The sequence below is a fragment of the Neomonachus schauinslandi genome, chromosome 2 (assembly GCF_002201575.2).
Source record: "Neomonachus schauinslandi chromosome 2, ASM220157v2, whole genome shotgun sequence".
Taxonomy (NCBI): Eukaryota; Metazoa; Chordata; class Mammalia; order Carnivora; family Phocidae; genus Neomonachus; species Neomonachus schauinslandi.
This window is the reverse complement of record NC_058404.1, coordinates 134,189,817-134,216,114: the sequence shown is the minus strand read 5'-3', so window position 1 is coordinate 134,216,114 and position 26,298 is coordinate 134,189,817. Positions and strand designations below refer to the sequence as shown.

Sequence of the window (26,298 nt, the reverse complement as noted above, 5' to 3'; positions counted from 1 at the left end):
GATTTTTTGCAGTGCAGTTCTATAAATGTATTTTCTCTTCCTTATGATTTTCTTAATCTTTTCTTTTCTCTAGCTTACTTTATTGTAAAAAATACAGCATATAATGCATAAAACATACAAAATATTTGTTAATCAACTGTTTATGTTATCAGTAAGGGTTCCAGTCAACAACAGGCTATTAGTAATTGAGTTTTGGGGGAGTCAAAAGTTATTCATGGATTTTCGAGTTGGGGGGATTGGTGCCCTTCACCCCCACATTACTCAGGGTCAACTGTATTCTCAAGAGTTGTGCAACCACTACCAAAATCTAATTTTAGAATATTTAGCACATTTCCATCATCCTATAACAAACGCCATATCTCTTCCCCAGGCCCCACCTTCCCTAGCTCTTGGCAACTACTAATCTCTTTCTGTATCTATAGACTTGTGTATTTTGGCTATTTCATATAAATGGCATCATTCAGTACATTGTCTTCTGTGACTGGCTTCTTTCACTGTTTCCAAGGTTCATCCACACTATACCACATACATTTAGTATTTCATGCCATTTATGTATGTATTTATGTATTTATGTATTTATGTATTTATCCATTCATCAGTTGTAGCACATGTGTGTTGTTTCTGTTGTTTGACTATTATTAATAATGCTGCTGTGAATATTCACGTGCAAAGTTTTGCATGGATATATGTCTGCATTTCTCCTGGGTATATACCTAGAAGGCAGAATTGCTGGGCCATATGTAACTCTGTGTTTCTTAAAGAGGCTCCATCATTTTAAATTCCCACCAACAGTGTGTGCAGATTCCAACGTCTCCACATTTTTGCCAACACTTGTTATCTCTCTTTTTTACCATAGCCATCCTAATGTAAGTAAAGTGAGATCTCACTGAGCTTGAGTTGCATTTCTCTGATGGTTAATGATGTTAAACACTTTTCCATGTACTTATTGGCTCTTCACATATTTTCTTTGGAAAAACATCTCTTCAAATCATTTTCCCATTTTTAATTGGGTTGTTTGTCTTATTATCATGTTGTGAGAGTTCTTTGTAGTTTAGATTATAAACCTCTTATCAGATATATGATTTGATTTGCAAATATTTCTCCCATTCTATAGGTTGTCTCTTCAGGTGTTTTTAAAGATTTATTTATTTATTTTAGAAGGGGGGGCAGAGAGAGGGAATTTCAAGCAGACTCCCTGCTGAGCACAGAACCCGATGCCAGACTCCCATGACCCTGAGATCATGACCTGAGCCAAAATCAAGAGTTGGACACTCAAATGACCGAGCCAGCCAGGTGCCCCAAGTCTCTTCAGTTTTTTGATAGTGTCCTTTCAAGCACGAAAGTTTTTAATTGCAACGAAGTCCAATTTATCTATTTTTCTTTTGTCACTTGTGCTTTTAATGTCCTATCTAACAAGTCTTTAACCAAGCTCACCAGGATTTATTCCTATATTTTCTTGTAAGACTTTTGTAACATTAACTCTTACATTTAGGTCTGTGATCCATTTTGAGTTAATTTTGGCTTATGATACGAGGAAAGATCCAACTGCATCCTGTGGCATGTGGATATCCAGTTGTCTCAGAACCATTTGTTGGAAAGACTCTTGTTTCCTCCACTGGATTTTCTTGGCACTCTTGTTGAAATTGCTGCCTATTTTTATAAATGAAATTTTACTTTGTTATGTAATATTGTCTGTGGTTGCTTTTGTACCACAACAGGAGAGTTGAGTAGTTGAGACAGAGACCATATGTCCCAGAATGCTTGCGATGTTTACCATCTGGCCTTTTTCAGGAAGAAGAACAAATTAGATTACATTATCCATTAGCTTTTCTGGGACCATTTACATTTTAGAAGTCCTACAATGAGAAGAACCCAAGCAATTAATCCATTTGCGAAATGTCCTGGAAGAGCAGGCTTTTCGTTCTCCATCCCACCCCAAACAGTGTATCCTAGACATGGCCCATCTTGAGAGACTTATTTGCCAGTAGACATGTATTTGTCTCTGTTTTGGGCATGCCAGAAATGGGAAAGATCCTCACTACATTAAGGCTACTTTTTTCCCCAAATAACCTTATTATAAATGAGGCTATCTTCCCTTTTTAGTCAACTGTGAGCAAGTATTGAAAATGTTAAAAAGGCTTCACTTAACATCTGTTTCTCCACAAATTATACTTATGGAAATATTTGAAATACTTTTTTCACATCTTTGAAAATATTTGTGAAATGCTCTCTAATAGTGGCAAGTTTTCAGGACAGGATTCTTCACTGATGATATGTGAAACTACTGAAAAAAACCGTATACCATTTTTTATTTGCTTTAATTCCAAGGCCAACGCTTAGATAACATTCATTCTCTATTTCTTTTTACTCAGGGTGTTAAGGAATTAGCAAAGCAGGTGAAGAGTTTGCCAGTGGTCAATTACAACCTCCTGAAGTATATTTGCAGGTAAGAATTGTCCTAAAGACAAAACTAAACAGAACAAGACAATATATAACCTAATACTAAGTTACTTTTGACCATGAATAAAATCACTGAACTGTTCTGAGCTCTAGTGTTGATCTCTATAAAATTAAGAGGTTTGACAAGATGATCTCAAAGGTTTCTTTGAGCACTGAAATTGCTCGATTTTTGCCATTTGCTGTTTCTGAGTCTCTCTTAGGTCTAATAAGAAGGATCTGTTGCCTCAAACTTCCATCAAAGCTCTTTGTATATGTGCCATGTATCTTCGTTTAGAGGAGCATTTATCTCAGCATGAGAAAGACCAGTGGGGGGAGGGCCAGTTTCTATCACTGACTTCGTATGTGTCTGTATGCAATTTTCTTATTCTCTCTAAGTGTCCTACTAGGTAAGAGTATTGAAAACACACATTTCACACAGTTGTTTTAACATTTAAATTATATTTTTTGATTGAATAAATATTATTTTCTTTCTATTTCCCTCTTACTTCAAGACTCATTGAAAAGACATTTTTATTGAATTCTGTTAGGACGATAATTGTGCCTGGTAAAGCTCTCACTCATGACCATATTTACCTATGGTCTGGGATGGTGTGTGCCATGACTGTGCCCCTGTTTAAGAAACCATATGATTTCACTCATATGTGGAATTTAAGAAACAAAACAAACAATCATGGGGGTGGGGGCGGGAAGAGAGAGGCAAACCAAGAAATAGACTCTTAACTATAGAGAACAAACTGATGATTACCAAAGGGGCGGCAGGTAGGGGATGGGTGACATAGGTAATGGGGATTAAGGAAGGCACTTGTTGAGGTGAGTTCCGGGTGTTATATGGAAGTGCTGAATCACTAAATTGCACACCTGAAACTAATATTACACTGTATGTTAACTAACTGGAATTTAAATAAAAACAAAAAAAATAAAGACACCAAATATGTAAAATTGAAACATTAAATTTAAATAAAGAGATGATGATTGGCAATACAAGTCATTATAAGGTATCTTAAATCAAAGCCTTTCAGTTTGTTTTTAAATAATTCAAATTTTTAATTCAATGCAGTATTAACATTTGCATATACTTTTTGTGTCATGATTAGATAAATGTTCAGCAGACTGGGAACTAAAATGCAATTTAAGACTAATGCCAGACAGGGCGCCTGGGTGGCTCAGATGGTTAAGCATCTGCCTTCGGCTCAGGCCATGATCCCAGGGTCCTGGGATCGAGTCCCGCATCGGGCTCCCTGTTCAGCAGGGAGCCTGCTTCTCCCTCTGCCTCTCTCTCTCTCTCTGTCTCTTATGAATAAATAAATAAAATCTTAAAAAAAAAAAAAAGACTAATGCCAGACACTGTGGACCTCACTGTCAACTGTAACTGAGTAGGAATTCCAGAATCTCCTACTGTAGCTTTTTCTGGAAATGGTAGGAAGCAAATATGAGTTTAGGTTTCATAATTTGTTTTTTTAAAGATTTTATTTATTTATTTGAGAGAGAGAGAAACCCAGTGGGGAGAGGGGCAGAGGGAGAGACAGAAGCAGACTCCCCACTGAGCAGGGAGCCCAACATGGGGCTTGATCCCAGGACCCCGAGATCAAGACCTGAGCCAAAGGCAGCTGCCCAACCAACTGAGCCACCCAGGCACCCCAGGTTTCATATTTTAAAAAAGAAAGAAATAGTATCACTGATAACATAGATTCATTAACACATCAGGGTTCCAACCCAAGATTTTGAACTAATTCAAGCTGTTGTGGTAAATGAGAAAAGACATCCTCTTTAAGTAAAAGGGAAAAGACTTTTCCTTGTTCCGTATTACCCATCTTTATCTCCACAGTAGGAGAACTTCACTTCTCTTGAAACACTTAAGCAGACTTTTGGTTTCAGCTATTTCAAATAAAAAATTACACTGGTATGAGTTTTTGCCCTTCAGTTTTACTGTAGCTTAGCCCGTCTAACAGTAATGAATATGTGGAACAGGTGCCTTTCTTCAGAGTCATAGGGGAGTAGTCAAGAGCACAGACTCAGGAGTCAGATGATCTGGGTTCAAATCTCGGCTCTGCCACCTGTTACTTTTGTGTCCTTGGAGAATATTCTTAACCACTCTGGTGCCTCATGTGTCTCATCTGTAAAATGAAGATAGTCATAGTATTTACTTCACAGAGTTGCTTTGAGAATTTAGTAAGTTAGTGCAATGACTGACACATAAAATATATTATTTTAAATAATAATAAGTTCTCTTATTTTGCTTAGCATAATACACTCTAGCTTCATCCATGTTGTTGCAAATGACAAGATTTCATTCTTTTTGATGGCTGAGTAATAGTCTGTTGTGTATATATATCTATATGGTATATATATCTTCTTTATCCATTCCTCTATGCTAAGTGAAATAAGTCAATCAGAGAAAGACAAATACCATATGTTTTCACTCATATGTGGAATTAAAGAAACCAACAGATGAACATAGGGGAAGGAGAGGGAAAAAAAGAGAGAGAGGGAAGCAAACCATAAGAGACTCTTAACTATAGAGAACAAACTGAGGTTTGATGGAGGGGAGGTGGGTGGGGGATGGGCTAAATGAGTGATGGATATTAAGGAGGGCACTTATTGTGATGAGCACTGGGTGTTATATGTGAGTGATGAATCATTAAATCCTACTGTATGTTAACTAACTAGAATTTAAATAAAAATTTGAAATAAAAAATAAGTAAATAAAACCAAGTGAAAAAGTAATAAGTTCTTTTTTATTTTTTCATCACTTCCACTTTGTCTCATCAGTACAATTAGTAAACCATGAAATATAGAAATGAAGAGGGGCTGGGGAATGAAAAATGGCTGAAAGACTACAAAAACAATCCCTCCTACTAAAATCATTTGGGGAAAAGTCTATTGCACGCTTCTTATTCTTTAGCACCTAATAAGTTGAAAATTTTGTGCTTATATTAATTTTTCATATTGGTAGAACTAAGGTTTTAATTTAAACCATGTTTGATATCCTTTTTTGTTAGACTATAAATTTGAAGCTCACAAATTACTCAATAAAGAGGGTTGATTCCTCTTTTCTGAAATAAAGGATTGTACCAGATGATCTTATTTATAGTTCTCAAATTGAATATACATATAAATTAAATGTTTTCTTTGAGGATTGAAAGAAAATCCATATTCTTGAATCTCATGTCCATATTAACATCCAAATACACCTGTTTCTGTGATTGACAGAGGAAACCAAGCTAAGCCAGGCCAGAGATATTTGATATGATCCCTCAAGTTTGATCCTTAATCATTTGCAATATATTTTCCCCACATTTGACTGAGAGATGTTTGAATTTCTAAATAATTTTGTATCCATAATTGTATTTGAACATATTCTAGTTAATAAATTCCCCAATAACCCACTTTCTTCCACTGACAAATTTGATACCATTGTTTTGTTCATGTTCTTATACCCAACAGGTTCTTGGATGAAGTACAGTCCTATTCTGGAGTTAACAAAATGAGTGTGCAGAACTTGGCCACTGTCTTTGGCCCTAATATCCTGCGCCCTAAAGTGGAAGATCCTTTGACCATCATGGAGGGTAAGTAAATGATTATCTTACATCCTCATCAAGAGAGCAATCAACTGTCTTTTGTTTGCTTGTTTTGTTTTTTCTAAAGTTTATTTATAATCTCTATACCCAATGTGGGGCTCAAACTCACAACCCCAAGATCAAGAGTCACATGCTCTGCTGCCTGAGCCAGCCAGGCAATCCCAATCAACTGTCTTTTGTTTGGTCTGAACCTATTCTCTTCTGAGGAAACAAGGGAAATAAGTAACTCCATGGTAACTTCATTTATTGACCCAAGTCCTTCAAGTGCAAAAAACTTCTCTTTGGAAGTCAGGCATTTTTTTTAGTTTTCTAAAGAAAATAATTTACTAAAAGATTCCTCAGTAGCCTTACAAGAATAAATCAGCTGTAAAGTATTATGCAAGAACTAGAAAAACCAGTTCACTTTTTGAGCCCCATTGAATTTTCAGAAAATTCAAAAAGTAACTATCTTAAGTTAATATAGTTTTATTAATTTTGGTTTTGACTAATTTCAAGAAGCAGAAAAATATGGTCTTCTGTAAGATTATGCTACTTATTAAACTGTGGTCTGAAACATGAATTGTGTTCTAGATTATAAAACACCTCGAATTATTTTCCACACTGAACTTCTACTTCTGTTTGTTTCCAGTAGGCCTTACTGCTTGAATACCTTTCTTACCTATGGCCATTAGTGGTACCATTGTTTTCTACAAATTGGACGAATTGAACATTTAAGAATTTAATAAGGAAGAGGGGAGGAGAAAGAAAACGAGTCATTTTAGTTTCACCCTGAGCTTATTTAGAACAAAATATACTCCTGATACTGTTCCTTTCTTGAAAATTCTACGATTTTTATTCCTCTATGTCTTATGAGACAGAGAGAAAGCTTTTAAGAGTTTGCCTGCATCAACTCAGCTTCATTTCCTTGTCAGATATTTAGGGCAATAACAAGTGAACTTCAGATTTGAGGCAATAAGTTAGTTGGCCCAGAAAACTTAATTTATTTTGGAAGAGTTTAGCAGACATTAGAAGATATAAAATGTGAAGCTATAAGAAGCTTACCAGTGCTTTAGTCTATAGTTTTCTAAAACCTTTTTTTATTATAAAATAGAAGGCATTTGATAATGAAAACCACCAATAACACACACACATACACATCTTAATGAATTTATATAAGACAAGTACTCTAGAAATCACCACCCAGGTCAAGAAATATAACTTTTTGAGGCATCCCAAAAGTCTGGCTCTGTGTCCTCTTGCTCCATCTTACTCCTCCACTTACTTATAACTCTATTTTACTACACAGACGTTTGTATCAATCACTTCCTTGCATTTCTTTATAGTTTTATCAGCCAAATAGATTTCCTAGGCATTATATTTAATCTTTACTATTATTTTATTTGTTATTTTTTAACGCCTTTGGCCCTAATATCCTGACTTCAGGAACATATAAAAAGGATAATAAACCAACACCAGTGGGTTTTAATCCCAGGAAGGCAAACTTGGCTAGCCATTTAAAAATCAATGTAATTCTGGGGCACCTGGGTGGCTCAGTCAGTTGAGCGGCTGCCTTCAGCTCAGGTCATGATCCCAGGGTCCCGGGATCGAGCTCTGCACCAAGCTCCCTGCTCAGCAGGGAGTCTGCTTCTCCCTCTTCCTCTGCTGCTCCCTCTGCTTGTGCTCTCTCTCTCTCTCTGTCAAATAAATAAATAAAATCTTTTAAAAAAATAAATAAAAATCAATGTAATTCACCATATTGACAACATTGTTTTTAAAAAAAAATCCTCTCTGTGAATAAAAAAAACTATTTTACAAAATCTAACACCACTCATGATAAAGGCTGTTAGCAAATTAGAAATAAAAGGAACTTAACCTAACAAAGGTCATCTATAAAAAATTTAGTTATAGTATTATACTTAGTGGTGAAAGACGGAATGCTTTCCCCCCTAAGATTGGGCATAAGGTAAGATTGCCTACTTCTGGCACTTCGACTGTACTAGAAATCCTAGCCAGTATGATAAAGTATCAAGAAGGAATTAAAGGCATACAAATTAGGAAGTTGTAAAACTCTGTTTATTCACAGACAACATGATAATTTATGTAGAAAATTCTAGAAAATCTACAAGGAAAGCTACTGTAACTAATAAGTTAACTTATCAAGGTCATATGATACAATGTCAATTTATACAAATTCATTGTATTTCTATACACTAACATTAAACAATTGGAAATTGAAATCAAAAATATAATTTTAGAACAACACTTACAAATATCAAAAATTAGGGTTAAATTTAAGAAAATATGCACAAGATATATATCCTGAAAACTACTAAACATTTATGAAAAAAAACTATGTAAATGGGCAAATATACTATGTTCATCAATTAGAATAGTCAAAATCAATGAGCTGTTAATTTTCCTAAATTGTACCTATAGTATCAACATAATTCTCAAAAATATTACAGAAAAAATTTTATTTGTAGAAATTGACAATCTGTTTATAAAACTTACATGGAAATTAAAATTATCTAGAATAGTCAAAACAATTTGAAAGGGAAAAAGAAAGTTGAAATATACTACTTGATTTAAGACTTAATATAATGCCACAAATAATCAAGGTAGTATGCTATCAATATAGAGATAGACATATAGATCGATGTAATAGAAAAGAGAGTCCAGAAGTAGACCCACACATGTCATCATTCGTTTGTGACATATGTGCCAAGTTAGTTCAGTGGGAAAAGGGTAGTCATTTCAACAAATGATACTTGAAAAATTGCATGTTTAAAAATCCTCTATCCTTACTTCACATCACTCAGAAAATTAAGTTGAAATGGATCATAGACCTAAATGTAAGAGCTAAAAGCATAAAACTTAGAGAGGAAAACATAGGAGAAAAAAATCTTAGACTTACTAAGACACAAAAATCTCTAACCATAAAAAAAATTGGTAAGTTGTACTTCATCAAGATATCCTTAAGAGAACAGGGCGCCTGGGTGGCTCAGATGGTTAAGCATCTGCCTTCGGCTCAGGTCATGATCCCAGGGTCCTGGGATCGAGTCCCGCATCAGGCTCCCTGCTCGGAAGGGGGCCTGCTTCTTCCTCTCCCTCTGCTGCTCCCCCTGCTTGTGCTCTTTCGCTCTCTCTGTCAAATAAATAAATAAAATCTTTAAAAAAAAAAAAGATATCCTTAAGAGAACAGAAAGGCCAGCCATGGAAATGGGGAATATGTTGTGAATCAAATATTAAAGAATTAAAGAATTTGTTTTAAAGGTATATAAATAACTCATACAAATAATAGGACAGTGAATCCAACAAAAAATTGGGTGAAAGATCTGAATTAGACATTTCATCAAAGATAAACAAATAGCTGGGGCGCCTGGGTGGCTCAGTCGTTAAGCGTCTGTCTTTGGCTCAGGCCATGATCCCGGGGTCCTGGGATCGAGCTCCATTTTGCAAAGTTGGGTAGCTTCTTATAAACTTAATCATTTACTAGCCATAAGACCAAACAGAGCAGTGTGCTAAGTATTTACCCATATATAAAGAAAATATATGTTCACCCAAAGCTTTTAGTCAAATGTTCATATCTTTATTTCATAATAGCTCCAACCTGAAAACAGACCAGTTGTCTATCAATCAGTGAATAGATAAACAATTTTTGGTACATTCATAAAATGGTATACTACTCAGCAATAAAAAGAATGAACTATTTGATACATCCAACAATATGGATAAATGTCAAATGTATTACGCTCAGTGAATAATGCCTAGACACAAAAGACTTCATACTGTATAATTCCATTTATATGAAATTCTAGAAAAAGAAAAACTATAGTGTTAGAAAGCAGATGAGTGATTATCATGGTTGGGAGGTGGGGGTAGGGAATTGGCTACAAATAGGCACAAGGGAATTGTCTATTTCATGATTAGATGGAAACATCCAGGACTGTCATTTGTCAAAGTTCATGATATAACTTACAAACATCTGTACATGTACAAAATGACACACGTATAAGGTTATTCGTTGCAAAAATACAAATCAAAACTACATTTCATAGAAGGCTGTCATACATGTCTGTGTATATGTATTTTATTTTATTTTATTTTTTTATTATGTTTTGTTAGTCACCATACTGTGTAAGTGTATTTTAAAGTGCCTAGGTACCTTTAAAGGAAAATTGAATTCTTATCCAATTCTTATGAAGAAGTGCCTATAATGTGATTTTTAAATTCAATCTTTGTAAAAGTGTACAGGCGAGGGGGGATTTCAGGATCCATGTAGTGCAGTGGGACCCCCAAAGCTGCTTGGACTCTTCAGAATGGGCTGGTGATTATAACCACTCTGACCTCATTATTTGGGCTTCATGTTATTCATTAGCAGCCCAAGAAAGAAAATGACAGAGAAGAGGAAATAAAAAGTGAAAAAGAGTATATAGCAACACATACTTCATCATTACTAAGCTAGTCTGTCCTAAAAAGATATAAAAATTGAAACAAAGTCCCTTTGCAAGAACTATTGCCATTTATTATTCTGGATATTAGATGAAAGCAAAGCCTCCCAAGGTAGAAAAGAGAGATTTCTAGATCGCTGGGGCCCTGACAGTCACTCTATAATTATGGCAGGTAACTTAGTCATGACTGTTCACAGACTCATCGTGGAGATCTTGGGAATGTCACTCTTCAATTAATTAAATGCCCTGCATAGTTCACAGCCGTGGTGAGAAGTAGTGATGCTTCAGATGTTAATATGCCAGTGATGGGGAAAAGCTCCATTTTCCCAAAGTACTAGACAGAGTCATATATAATAGAGGCTGCTAATATTTGAAAGTGTGTCTGTCATATGAGCAAATAGTAAAATAGGACTAGTTCACATGTCTTCAAACAGTACATAACGACAGTGTTGACAGCCATTTTAACTACACTAACATCTTTTCATCAGATTCACTTCCACATGCACTGAAAATAGGATGACAAATTCAGAGGTAGCTAAAAAAAGGAAAGATGGATATATTATACCATTAATTTTTTTCAATCCTTTTTCTTCCACAACTCTGGTTCAATAAATAGATGTCTTTTATTTGGTTTCTTACTTAGAACAACCCCAAGTTTACTTGTTACTACTACAATTTAAATTCCAAAGGCTGAAACATAATAGGACAATGCATGCTCTGGAGGAAGAAGACAAAGTATGAAATTTCACCTTGGTCATTTATCATCTGTGTGGCCTTGAGCAAACAGCTTAACCTCTCTGAACCTCAATTTTCTCATCTGAAAAATTTTAAGTCCTATCTCACAGCCTTTTGAGAAAGTTAATTTAAAAGATGTAAGTGAAACATCTTCACCTAACACAGTGTTTCTCAAACTCCAACATACATAGGAATCATCTGGAGATATTAACATGCAAGTTCCCCGATTGAGAAGATCTGCAGTGGGTCCTGCAATTTAAAAGCTCCCAGGTGATATCAGTGCTACTATTCTGTTACTGCTGGTGTCATCCAGGAGCTCGTTAGAAATGTAAAATTTCATGCCCCACCCAATACATTTGAACAGAATCTCCAGGTAATTTGAACGAACATTAATGTTTGAGCAACACTGACCCAGCATCAGACCTGGCACATTGAAGATTTGTGATCTAAATATATTGTAAGTTTTGGATTATCACAGAAGTGTGCAGGACACGGATGGATTTAACATATTTTTTTCAGATTCAAAATTTGATTTTGAATTACATTCAGAGTCAAATTTTGCCAACACATTGCTTTAAGCTAAAGAGTGGCCTCACCCCAGGTCAGGCCTCTACTCTCTGACAGCTACCCAATTAGTAGCTGCTTCCGGTAGAAATCTGCATTGTCAAAGCCCTTGTCATCATTTTCCCCACCATATCTCAATTTAAGTATTTTATATAGAAAGTACGCTTACTAACTAGAATTTAAATTGTTTTGCTATGTCTGTTTATTGGAGACTATTCCTAGGAGCTTTTAGCAACATCATATAAACCCAGTTAACACATCAAATTAGTATAGTTCAAGCCAAAGCAAAGATGATTGATGTTTGCATTAGCCTATACTGTTTTATTATGGGTACATGAATAAATGAATACGTAAGGAGTTTCTTGGGTTATTGAGGGGGGGAGGGGCTCCAAGTTAGGAAACTACTTGAGAAGCCTAGTTAGTGGTGGCAGCCAGTTTTAAGGGATAGGAGCTCAGCTTGAAAGGCAGTGAGGAATATGTGAAAATATACTTGAGATTTCAGCTAATACGCCATAAAACCTGATAAATCCATTGGTTTTTTAATAAATTACAGCTTTTATTAATGGATTAACTTTGTTATCCATTGTTGTCTGATTACTTCTGCTGTCTGAGATTCGTATTCATTTCTAATTCATACTTTACAGTGCATAGTGAAGATATGAGAATCAAATGGAAACCATAGTATTTTCATCTGTGTACGAGAATTATTTTCTTTCTCAAGGTATTTTCATCATTTAAAATGCCCAGCCTAATGCTTTGCTATTTCTTGTAGAGCAGGCCTGGTAGTAACAGATTCTCTCAGTTTTTGTTTATCTAGCAATGTCTTTATTTCCCCTCCATTTTGAAGCATAGGTTTGTTGGATATAGAATTCTTGCTCGACAGTCTTTCAACATTTTGAATATCTTGTCACATTACCTTCTGGCAATGAGAAATGATGAGAAATCAGCTGTTAATCTTACTAAGGATCCCTTATACATGAGTTGCTTCTCTCTGCTACTTTCAAGATTCTTTCTCTGTTTTTGGTTTAAGACAGCTTGACTATGATGGGTCTAAGTTTGGGTCCTTTTGCATTTACCTAGCTTGGAATTTGCTGATCTTTCTCGCTATACAGATCACGTTTTTCATCAAATTGAGACATTTCAGCAACTATTTCTTTAAATATTCTTTCTCCCCTGGACTCTCCTTCTGGGACTGCCATTAGGCATATGCTGATAAACTTTATGGTGTCCCACAAGTATGTGAGGCTCTGTTTGTTTTTCTTCCTTCTTTTTCCTTTATGTTCCTCAGACTGGATAACCTCAGTTGACCTATTTTCAGGTATAACAATTCTTTCTTCTGCCTGCTCATATCTGCTGTTGATTCCCTCTACTGATTTTTTTTTTTCATTTCAACTTTTCAACTCCAGAATATCTATTTGTTTCATTTTTATACTTTCTGTCTCTTTATTGATTATAAAGTCTATTTGGTGAGACATTATTCTCACTTTCATCTGGTCTCTTTAGACATGGTTTCCTTTAGTTATTAGAACACATTTAAAATAGCTGATTTAAAGTCTTTGTCTAGTGAGTGTCCTGTCTGGGCTTCCTCAGAGTTTGTTTTTTTCCTGTGTATGGGCCATAATGTCTTTACTCTTTGCATGTCTCATAATTTTCATTGAAAACTGGACATTTTTAATAACATAATAATGTGAGAACTTTGGATATCAGGTCCTCCCCATCCTCAGGTTTGTTGTTTGTTTGGTGATTTATCTGGACTAATTCTATAAAGTCTGTACTTTTTGCCATATGTGGCCACTGAAGTCTATGCTTGGTTTGCTTGGTTGTCAACTAATTATTTGCAAAGATTTCCTTAAATTGCCTAGGCCAGTAAGTTTCCCATTTTTTTACCAAATGGCTCTGTATGCCCACCTTTGACATTCAGCCAGGTAGTTCAGAGCTCTGTAGTAGCCTTCAGTTTCTGCTTGTGCAGAGCCTCAAGATCAGCCAGAGGTCAGAGACTAGGGACTTAGTTCTTTCCTGAGCATGCACTCAGCTGTAGGCATGCACAAAACCCTAAACATGCCTGTAGTTTTCTAGATTCCCAGGAATAGATCCAAGCTTTTCAAAACCCCCCATGGAAATCACATTCCTCAGATTTTCCTTTTAAGCTTGTGGTTAGCCTATTATCTGTCCCAACTGTTACCCACTGCTTCTGGCAGCCATGATGTTAAACAAAAGAGCCCTCATTATTTTTGACAAATGCCCCTGAGAAAAATGCTCTTCACACTGGTCCAATTCCTAGTCAGATCAAATAAAGACATGCATTGTGAGGGGGGTCTTCAAGGGAACCACCAAACAGGTCAAACAATGACAATACTCTGGGAATGGAGCTTTGGAATTCCAACTCTGTTCTGCCCATTGCAGGGGCTGCCAAGCTGCTGGTTCCCACTGTGACTGTGGGATATTAGTTTTCAAGGCTATTGCAAAGCTAGCGAGAAGAGGATGGGGACAAAGTTAAAACACCACAGAGTTTGCTGTTCTGAGTCAACCATTTTTCTTGGATAAACATTCTTCAGACTGTAACAAGCCTTTAGTTAATTTCCAGATTCCTACAAATGTTGATTCAGAATACTTTTGTCAGTTGCTTTTATGGAGAAGAGGATTTCTGAAGATCCTTATTATGCCATTCTGGCTCTTGTCACTTAAAATGCCTTGAAACTTTTGAATAGTGAACAAAAGTCATATGGAGTGTCGTTATTGTGCACATTAGAAAGACAGACCATATATCCACCAGAGATCATCTAGGGTTCCATTAAGAAATGCCACCAAAATATCTTGGTGGTTTGAGGCAATTGTCAGATGAGAGATCACATTGACCTCCTCCTGAGGAAGACTTCTCATAATTAAATCTCAAACCTGCAGGAAATGGTGTATAATGATTAAAAGCCTATTCTTTGGAACTCGCTAACTCTGGTTTCAAGCCCTGTTTCTGCTCCTTAAGAGCTTTGTGACCTTGGTCAAGTTACTTAACATTTACAATACAACGATAATAACTACCTATTCATAGATTTGTTTTAAAATCCAACTAAACTAGCAAAAGGAAAGTGCTTGGGGCAGTTCGTGGCACACGGTAAATGCCCAAGAACTTCTAGCTTCTATTGCTATTATCGTCATTAAGAATATAGTTCAACACTACTGATAACAATGTTGAACGTTCATCTGATTGTGGTTCTGTAAGAGTCACTTTCGAGGTGGGAAATAAAACTATTTCACTCATACTACTGTGTTTCCGGTGCAATTGCAGGCACTGTGGTGGTCCAGCAGTTGATGTCAGTGATGATTGGCAAACATGATCGCCTCTTCCCCAAAGATGCAGAACTGCAAAGCAAACCCCAAGATGGAGTGAGCAACAACAACAATGAAATTCCGAAGAAAGCCACCATGGGTCAGCTACAGAACAAGGAGAACAATAATACCAAGGACAGTCCTGGTAGGCGGTGCTCTTGGGACAAGTCCGAGTCTCCCCAGAGAAGCGGCATGGATAATGGATCCCCCACAGCTCTACCAGGTAGTAAAACCAACAGCCCAAGGAACAGCGTTCACAAGCTGGATGTGTCTAGGAGCCCCCCTCTCATGGTCAAAAAGAATCCTGCCTTCAATAAGGGCAGTGGGATAGTCACCAATGGGTCCTTCAGCAGCAGTAATGCAGAAGGTCTGGAGAAAACCCAAACCACTCCCAATGGGAGCTTACAGGCCAGAAGAACCTCTTCCCTGAAGGGGTCTGGTACCAAAATGGGCACCCACAGTGTACAGAACGGAACGGTGCGAATGGGCATTTTGAACCCCGACGCTCTTGGGAGCCCCATGAACGGTCGCAGCATGAGCTGGCTGCCCAATGGCTATGTGACCCTGAGGGATAACAAGCAGAAAGAGCAAGCCGGAGAGTCAGGCCAGCACAACAGGCTCTCCACCTATGACAACGTCCATCAACAGTTCTCCATGATGAACCTTGATGACAAGCAGAGCGTCGACAGCGCCACCTGGTCCACTTCCTCCTGTGAAATCTCCCTCCCCGAGAATTCCAACTCCTGTCGCTCCTCCACCACCACCTGCCCAGAGCAAGACTTTTACGGGGCTAATTTTGAGGACCCTGTTTTGGATGGGCTCCCGCAGGACGACCTCTCCCACCCTGGGGACTATGAAAACAAGAGTGACCGGAGGAGTGTGGGAGGTCGAAGTAGTCGTGCCACCAGCAGCAGCGACAACAGTGAGACATTTGTGGGCAACAACACCAGCAACCACAGTGCACTGCACAGTTTAGTGTCCAGCCTGAAACAGGAGATGACCAAACAGAAGATAGAGTATGAGTCCAGGATAAAGAGGTGAGGAAAATCCGGAGCTCCTAGCTGCCAGAGAGGCTGCAACTGCCTCCTCCTGCAAGGATAGGTTCACACAGGAGGTTAAACATGCTGGCTCCAGAGCTAGAGACCCGAGTTCGAGTTCAGGCTTCCCCACTTATAAGCTGTGGGACTTGGGGAAAGTGGTCTATGAGCTTTCGGGTTCTTACTGTGAAAAACTGAAATATGAGTGGTTTTTACCTTAAAAGCATGTGAGAAATCACTGAGCGTTGTCCCTGGCACAGAATAGTTGCTCCATAATGCAATCTTCTGTTATTAAATGTGTGGGGTTGTGCTACGGACGGGGAAGGGAGGGTCCGGGGTAAATGGAAAGTAAGGAGCCTGTTTTCACTGATGGCAAGAGGATGAGATGAGGGTGAAGAAAAGGTGTCAAAAGAAACAGATCTTTTATTTTTCGTTCTTTTAATCGTTGAATGCTGGAGAGTGTCCGCTGTCCGCCGGGCTCAGCGCCAGGCCTTAAGGGTTCAGTGGTGAATAAAATAGACAAAAACTCAGCCCTCATGGAACCTGTTTCCATTCCACTGCAGAGACAGATCAAGAAGTAAAGTAGCTCAGATGCTGAGTGGAAGACTAACACAGGGACGAGGGGTGAGAAGCATTGGTGAGGTGTAAGGTCACCAGCAGCGACTGCTGGAAGGCGGTCGCAGAGGAAGCCGTGCGGTTACCTGGGAGGAGAGCCAGTGGAAATGTCACGAGATGGGATGGGCAGGGGCCTCAGAGAGGGAACAGGGCCCAGTGACATAGGACCTTGGGGATCATTTTAAGTCTGGCTTTTATTCTGAGATTGGAGGTTTTTGAGAAGAGCCTTTGTATGGACAAGGGAAATTGTAGGATAAACAAGGAGCAAAAGCTATGAGTTATAAGGAAGCGATTATGCTAAACCCTAATTTATATCAGTTTATATCTTCTCATAAGATGACCAAGGTAGAAGTTTGCCTAACAACTTCTCCGGGGAAGCAGCCGTAGCAGGATAAGGGGTGTTGGCCAAGTGTCCTGTGTTTACAGCACCCCAACTGTCACATGTTCCGTGGACTTGAGAGGTGGGAACGGAGAATGGAGCCCAGGGCTCACAAACAGCACCTTGGGCCAGAAACCAGAATGTCCCTCCCCTGCATTTTCACCATGGTTACGGAAATTCTAAAACTGATGGTCTTTATGTTCTCCTTTCAGCTTAATGTAGGCGGGAGGACACTTAACTCTCAAGTAGGAGAAGGCTTAAGGCTCAGTTCAGCATGAAGCTGCCCCGCTGTGGTCTCCGCCCCAGTTTCAGGCTGTGTGGCTTTGTGGCCCTCCTGCTTCATGGGTGCTCCGGGGTCCTCAGAGGAGTGGACGTCAGTCTTTGTCCTGCTTCGGTAGCTGCATGCGTCCAGACCCCACACGGCTTCTTCTTTATCCATAAAGTTGGCTTCAATGTAATTTAATATGTGTGCCATCCATTAGTCAGTTATCAGGCTAAAAGATACAGATTTTCAAGAGCTTTGGTAAAGTAAATATAACCTAAAGTACTACTTATACATTAAGTTGAAAAATGACTTTCTTAGGAAGTAGTTTTTGTAAACCTTGCTGAACAGAAACTTGGTTTGAATTTTTCTATATAATGCCAAGTGACAGGAGGTTTACAGAAGAAGAAAAATGCCATCAGCTTATAAGGTAACTCTCATTTCTGAATGTAGTTTTTGGAACCACTGGCTATCAGAACTCTGAATTTCTGCCAGTACATGATGATAACTTAGCACTTAGCACTGGGAAGCAAGAGATAACATTTTAAACTTGTATTAACAGAGGGAAAAAAAAGCTATTCTGAATGGCTGCCAATGTACACATTCATTTGTGAGAACATTGGTGGCCTATTTATGTTCTGTGATCTATGGCACATTTCAGAGACTTTGAGAAAATAATGGAACTTTCCAGTAGAATGTCATCTCAGTGGGCCCTCCTCCTGTAGCATTCTTACCTGCCAGAGGGCTGGTCCCCTGCTGTACAACAAAGTGGGGCAGAGAAGCTGCCAGGGGCCCAAGCCACAGAAATAGAAGAGGTTAACTGTTCTAGTTAATTTTTGATTGTTCCCATTTGCAATCATACATTTCTCTTTCAGTTTCTTTTAAACTCCATCCCTTAAAATATTGAAGTTAGACAAATTCATAGATAGGTGATATAGATAGATGATAGATAGATAGATAATACTTTGTTTAGTTATCAATCACCGATATGTGTTGTTTAGCTTTTAAACGTGTGAGTTTGATATTCTTTTACCCCCAAAATTAGTTTCTAACTTTACTGTGGAGAAATTTGTTTACATGATATCAATTATTTGACCTGGTAAAAACTATTCTCTTTGTACTCGTTTGGGGTTCTATAGAGGACTAATAGATCAAGTCTGTTAGTCAAGTTGTTCAATCCTTCTACTTTTCTTCTAATTTCTATCAGATCTATAATTTCTGAGAAAGAAAAATCACCTAATATTATTATAGATTTATCAATTTCTCCTTATAATTTTGTTATATTTTATATTGAATAATGTGAGGCTAGACTACTGGGTGAATAAAAGTTCAGTATTGTTTATATCTCCGTGATGAATTGGTCCTTTTATCATTAAGTCATGGTCATCTTTAATGGTAATAATGCTTTTTGCTAAAAAAATCTCTTTCTTCTGATACTAATATTGCTATGCCACTTTTATTTTGATTAGTAACTTCCTGGCAGAAGAGACTTGAGCTACCTAGCAATGACATTTTCACTATCATTATTTTTCCTTTGATTGAAAGCAAATATGATGTCCTCTTTCTCTCCCAACTTCATCAGACTTCCCCTTTTCTTTTAGTGAAGCCAGCTTTATCTGAAATGACTCCAGGAAGCCCTGTGGTTTGGGTTGCCTCCTGCATCTGCCATTCTATGCTCCCTGACAATCAGCCTCTAGCTTCTCTGTGCTGACATTCATTCATTCACAATCAAACGACAATTAAGTGCTTCCAAGCGAGGTCCTAGGGGCTTCTTGTTAAAATGATAATAAATCATCCTAGCAAATAGAATGAATGAATGATTGAACAAATGAATAAAAATACATCTTTTAAATCATTAGACCTTGCTTTACTGATTTGCAAGGGCCCATTACAATTTCCTAAGCATTGTAGAGATAAGAGTTCAGAAAATACTTGTATCCCTGTCACGTTTCAAGTGAATAAAATCACTTTATCCTTTATTCCCTCCCTCACCCTATCTAGCTTAGAACAGCGAAACTTGACTTTGGAAACAGAAATGATGAGCCTCCACGATGAACTGGATCAAGAAAGGAAAAAGTTCACAATGATAGAAATCAAAATGCGAAACGCCGAGCGAGCAAAAGAAGATGCCGAGAAAAGAAATGACATGCTTCAGAAAGAAATGGAGCAGTTTTTTTCCACGTTTGGGGAGCTGACAGTGGAACCCAGGAGAACCGAGAGAGGAAACACAATATGGATCCAGTGAGCCTGCTTGCTCCCGCTGTCTCCGATGGATCTGGGAAGGGCTCTGGGGTTCTGGTGGGAACATTATCTGGGATCAGGTGCTGGTCCCCTGCTGTACAGTGCTCTAACTGGTGAAGGAATATCATTTACAGACATTACCCATCCATATCTGCAATGTGTACCAAAGTTATATCATGCCCCCTAATGCTACTGTCAAGTGTTACAACTGGATATGTGTATAGAGAGTAGTTTTTAAAAAGTAAACTAAAAATGAGAAGCATATCTCAAGAATTATTTTATTGCAAGTCTTGTATTTAAAATGTTAAATCAATACATTGTTGCAATTTAGCTTGCTTTCAAGCTTCACCCCTTGCACTTAACATAAGCTATTTTTGGCATTGTGTTATCATCAGCTTATTTTATAGATCGATATTTTTATTTCCCCTTTTGCTGAGGAAATGAAGATAAGCAGATATATAAATATATATAAATACGTATCAGATGAGTTATTAAAATCAAAAGAGTACTTTGTGGCTGTGCTGTTTGTGTTAACAGACCTCGCCATGACCAAAAAGAGAAATGTAAACGGTTTTATAAAATACAGTAGAATCACCAGGAACCTTTGATTTGCTCTTTAAATTCTTCCCTCGCCACTGCTCAGTTTTTCTTTGTGAGGTGACTTGACACAGAGAATTTTGGATTTTGTAAAAAAAGGCCCCTTCTCAAGGCCTGTTGTCTGCCTGGCCAGTCCCACAGATGCATGTCTCCTGTGCAGAATGCACTTAGGGAAATTGTACAAGCATTTAAGGAGTCACGCCATGAATTACTCTGGCCTTCTGGACTGAGTCTCTCTAACGGCTAGATGGCTTGGAGAACCGTTCTTCCTGCTCTCTGGAGGTTGAGAAGCAACGCTCGCTACACTACGCCACAGGAACACCTCTGTCCTCTCAGACCTTTCCTCCATCCCCCAGCAAACACACTTTGCAATGCAGGCAGTGAGATGGCGTGCCCGTGACCCTCTCGGTTAAACTGCTGGCCTGTGTGCTACATAGTGACATGTTTCTCTCACTCAGGCCTACTGTTCTGTTGTCACCTGGGATTCTGTCCCCAGGACTGCTGGCAAAGGCAGGGGATGGAGTGGATAGCCCAGAAGGAGGAGGAAACAAGTTTGGGAGAAAAACCAACCATTTTGCCTCTAATTTTTACAATATTGTTCCTCCCAGTTGAAAACGTATTTGTTCACAATAATTTTAAGACGTGAATGCTTCAAGGTCCAATTTTGACAAGTTTATGCACATGAGTGATGGTGACCGTCTAGAGGAGCCCAAGGCTCTCTGGAGCTAGAGTTTGGGGAGAACAACTCTTCATACTCCAATAAGGCAATGATTTTAAGAAGCCAGGCAAGTAAATATTTCTCACACTAGAACAAAAATTCACAAAAGGCATAATTGGAAATAAAGACTGCTTGAGTTTATAGGATTGTGTTGTTAGAAGGTTCTATGTCTATGTGTACTTACTTATTTTCAAAGGGGAAAACAGTCTTTAGAGCATCCAACCTTGTCACCATTCACTTTTGTGTATATCCTTCCACCAAGCAAACTTTTGTGGTCCCTGGGTTTTAACCACTATCTATAATAATGATGCCTTCTTCACCTTTGGTTTCCTGTTCTCCCTCTCTTTCCAATTCTTTAACCAGATACTTCCACCTAGATATCATATAGAAAAGTTAAACTCAAAATGTACGATGTTGATCTCAATGGGTCTCTCTATATACATTTCCATTTCTTCCCAGTCCCTGTCCTAGCGAATGAAAACATTGGACTCATCCAAGGAGTTGAAGGATGCATGTATCCTTCATCAAAAGCCATGCAGTTGCCCTGCCTGCATTCAGATTTTCCACAAATCACTAACTGTGACTGAGACTTCTAGGCATCACTTTTTTTCGCCGTAGACTGGGAATAACAAAGATACTCCCCTCATGGACTTGTTACATGGTTTCAATAAGGTAGATGATGTGAAAGCTGAGCACAGCATGTAGTGGACAGAAAGGATACCCTGAATGTTCATTCTCATTTTTCTCTCCACTCTTCTTCACTCTTGAATTCACTCACCAAGTACCATCCAGTCCACTCATCCCTGCCTTTTGAGTCTACTCTCTTTGATCAGTTCCTCCTCATCTTTGATGAAAGCATCTCTCCTTTTGCAGGGTGCCCCTTCTAGACCACCCATCTGACCATATCATGGCCTTGCTACCTAGTATCATGTGAAGACTCTCACTTGCCCACAGGATATGCCCTTCACATGGTGTAGAAGACTATGACCTGCAGTTTTATTTGTATCTCCTACCACTTTCCTCACCCCTACCATACCATTTCGTGCCTCTGGAAATTTCCACCTTCTATTGTCATGTCCATCTTCACTACCTTCCTTCTACCTGGCACAGTCCTACCCTTTTTTTTTTAAAGAGCCAAATCAAATGTCAGTTCCCCTATAAAGTTTCTAGGATCTCAACTCAGAACTAAGTACCTCGTGCTCCCATTTTGTGTATATCTCTTTTAGTCTTTTCCACATCTGATTATTTTCTTCACCAATAAGAAACATTTTAGGAAGCAGCATGGTAGAATGGAAATAGCAGGAAACAGAGAGCCAAACAGACCTACACATGCACCTCGACATGCCTTAGGCAAAGATGCACAGCAATGAGTGACAAGTCATTTAACTTTTCTGAGCCTCAGTTTTTTCAGCTGTAAAGTGGAGGCAATAAATCCTACCAAATAGGGACACTGTAATATTTAAAAGTGATATGTAATGTGACTATCCCAGTGACTGCCAGTTAGCTCTCTTGATAGCTCTATTAATAAATGGAGCTTCCTAACCTAAGAGAGTAGAATTGTATTTTACTGATCTTAAATCCCTTCATCTCCACCCTTTATTCCATAGAGTGCCAGCATGGAGAGTTAGCCATAAATCTGGTCTTTGATTAATGAGGGATGCTGCTGCTAATTTTAATTATCAATCTCAGTGATGATGACCTTTGATTGATGGATACCATGAGTAGCTTGTTCATCTGGGTTTCCTTTAGTTCTTCCATTAATTCAGCTAAAGGCCCAGAAAATATCAACTACAAATTGACAAAAATAAAATGGAAATAAGTAGATAGTATCAAGAGTTCATTTGCTACATCCTGTATAGACTTCTTTAAAACTATTTAGGTAACTGGAATGATTCTTAAATTATGAGCTCAGGAGAAAGGATTTGCTTCCAAGTGTTGGGTCTATAATGTTGGTTTCAATAGCCAAACCATATGGCTAGGTATCCTTCAGAGAATATTTAAAAGAGAATTGTGCATGACAGTAGGCCAACTGAAGTCTATACTTCTTAAATGTTGTTTCTATATGTCATTTTATTATGAAATGACTAAAAACTTGAAGGGAAATTTAAATAATCTCATTCCTATTTATTTATTCACAAGCTGAGCCTTAAATTAAAAAAAAAAATAAGTCATTTCCAGGCAGGATAGTTTAAATCATTGATATAATTATCTCCCCTGGGAAATTCAGGAGAATTTAAAGACTGTGATGCTGGCCATAAACCTCAGTGTTCCTTTCATTGCAGAATAGCATCCTGCTTAAAGTAGCATCACAGAAAACGATATGCATAATATCAGAATCAGAGACCTGGATTTCAAATCTCAGTTCTACCACTTTGTAGCTATAAGAATTTAAGAAAAGTTACATGATGTTGGTAAGCCTCAATTTGTTTTTCTGTAAAGTAGGATAATACTAGTGTCTCTTCCTCATTGGGTTTTTTTTGTTTGTTTTTTTTGTTTGTTTGTTGTTTTTTTGAGAAATGACTAAGTTAAGTGACTCCCACAGTACATATTGTAAGTGCTCAATAAATGGTAGCTGTCAGCCCTCAAATTCTTTCTACTGAAAGGGTATTCCAGCTTCTAGAAAATAGAGTTCTGGCCTCAAGAATTTGGCCAGCATGGTCACCAACAGAGGATATAATTCTGTCCTTGTCCCAGGAGCGCTAATCTTACCTTTGCCCGGATAATCTGCCAGAGATTTGATGGCAAGGAAGAGGTAACCCAAGGTGTCCTTTCTCCCCAAGATCATACAATTACATCCATGATCTGAGAATAATGTCCCAAGAACCACCCATAACTGTCCCACATCAACTCTCTGTGGACACTGAAGATTATGTTCAGTTTTAAAGGTATTGGGTAAAAGACAATGAAAGTCTAAGAATATAACCAGTGAATGTGCCTAGATTCACATCAGCATCACCATTAGTGAATATTGATTGAAGGCCTCCACATGCCCCACCAGCACTAGACTTGGTGCCTGGGATATCTAGTGTATAAATAACTACCGCATACGATGATGTTCTGTGAAAGTAGTTCGAGGTCACAAAAGTGAGACTGGGAAAGGCACTGCAGAGCCATGACTATGATGTGAGTCCTAAAGAATAAGTAGGAAGTTATCAGAGAGCTTAGCAGTTTGGGTCAGGGGCTCCCCTAGTCCATGGAAAAGTATGTGCTTAAGTGCCTTCAGGGCAGACACTAGGGGGCCTTTCTAGTGAAATAAAAGTGACCTATTGGGGCACCTATTGCGGCTCAGTCGGTTAATCGGCTGCCTTCGGCTCAGGTCATGATCCCGGGGTCCTGGGATCGAGTCCCACATTGGGCTCCTTGCTCAGGGGGGAGTCTGCTTCTCCCTCTGCCTGCCGGTCCCCCTGCTTGTGCTCTCTCCCACTCTGACAAATAAAATCTTTAAAAAAAATGACCTACTAAATGTGCACCATCAGGGTGGTCTTGGGCATAATGACTCACTCACACACCACCAGGAGATCTGAAAACAGCACCCAGGCAGCTTCCACTCTTTTGTTCAAATAAAGCAGCCCGAGCCAGACACATTCTGACTTGTTGGAACTCACAAAGCACAGAATAAGAGTGTGGACTTGTAGCTCCTAAAGGCCTATTTCATTATTCTCTTTATAGTCTTTTTAATTGCACAAGTAGGGAATGAGTTGACTGGCCGGCTTAAAAGCTCCTTGCTGCAAAACAACGTGAAGAACTAACAGCTCCCCAAGCAGTGGAAACCTACCAAACCTACTGTAGATCTTCGAATAGAAAGTTTAGCAGATGTAAAGTGTGTTTTTTAATGCATCATTTGTGGCTTGGGGTCCAGGACTGAATGATAGTCTTAATTTATGGACTATGTGTAGCTGCTACCTTTCGGGCCCCTGGAGAGCTAAAGCGCATGGAGACCAGCCCATTTAGGGAGGGTTACATTTCTCAAGTAGAAAGTACTGTATCGTTTGAATAAGGAGTTAAATTGGCCCTCAGCATACTACCTGTTTTTGTGAACACTATGCCCCTTCCATCCCTCACTCACATTCCCTGCCTCCTCATGATTCATTAGAATCCATTACATACCACACCAAAGCAATCTCTAGAGTTGGGCCATCTTGCCCTCATCCTTGATCACCTATTGCCAAAATCATCCAAATCACATGTCGTTTGCCTTCACTATTATGCTTATCCCCATATTGCTCAGCATATTCCCTCATTCGCTTCAAACTCTGATTCCCTCTCTACTCCTATATTCCCTCTCTACTTTCCATTATACGTTCTAGAACCTTCCAGCTGCCATCATCCTCCCCTAAATCTTTTCTGAAATATGGTTACTGCTTCTTGCAGCCCTCCCAAGGATGGCCATTTTCCCTTCCCACAATCTGCATGTCATTAGCCTGAAGGGGAGGGGTAGGTCTTGCTTTGCTCTTTGATGCTACTTCCAGAACTGAGATCCTCCCACTCCCCTAATAACTCCATAGAAGTACATGTCACATGACCAATTATTTTAGCTCCCAAAGAGGCGACAAGCCATTGACTTTGCTAATGGCTATCATCCCCTCAGGTTATTGCTTCCCTCCCTGACCAGCTCAGCTTCAGTGGTTCCTCACCATAATTATTCTTTTCCTTATTCCCAAATCCCTACATATTCTCTTCCACCACTGTACTCATCAGGTAAGGAAAAACACCCAGCTCAACCCTGGCTAACCCAATTCCTCCTTATTCCTAACCTGCACCTGAGAAACTAAATATGGCTGGAGAGCAAAAGGCCACCATGTTGACTTGTCCCACTTATAGCTATATAAATATGGTTCACATGGCTCTCATCACTGTCTAGTAACTTAACTTCATACTTTTCAAGGTCAATGTCACACTTCTCAAACCTCCATAAGCTCTTTCCCTTCACATTCTCAGCTAGTAACATTACTTATATAACCTAACTTACTGATAACCTGTTTTTAATGAGAAAACAATACCAGAAGAGTATGTCCTTATGTTCCATCATCATATCCACCCAACTGTCTACAGGCAATCTGTACATAAGACCATACCTCCTGCTACAATGACTGTGCCACCTGCTCTAACCAAGCCAAGTGCCCCTCCCATACAGACGTACACATCCCTCTGGCCTTTTCAAGCACATTACTGCTTCAAATAAATATTCTTTCTCTCTTATATTATGAATTTTGCTCTTTACATATTAGTCCTATCAACATAAACCCACGCTATAATAGCTTTCTTAAAATTCTCTCATGTCATATTTATGTCTAATTTCCACTTTCCAGAAAAAAATTCTTGAATTTTCTCTATTTCTAATTCCTCACTTCCCATGTT

General features: G+C 38.6%; 1 protein-coding gene across 2 annotated transcripts in view; it reads left to right on the top strand.

Moving 5' to 3' along the window:
- Positions 1–20,096, top strand: part of ARHGAP24 (Rho GTPase activating protein 24) — a 503,873-nt gene extending 483,777 nt beyond the window's left edge. For both annotated transcript variants that reach the window (XM_021702249.1, XM_021702251.1), the window contains 4 exons: positions 2,373–2,446; positions 5,905–6,026; positions 15,051–16,128; positions 19,386–20,096. In XM_021702249.1, the coding sequence (XP_021557924.1) occupies positions 2,373–2,446; positions 5,905–6,026; positions 15,051–16,128; positions 19,386–19,629 (1,518 nt within the window). In that variant the 3' untranslated portion in view covers positions 19,630–20,096. The remainder of the gene's footprint in view (positions 1–2,372; positions 2,447–5,904; positions 6,027–15,050; positions 16,129–19,385) is intronic.
- The last annotated feature ends 6,202 nt before the right edge of the window (positions 20,097–26,298 follow it).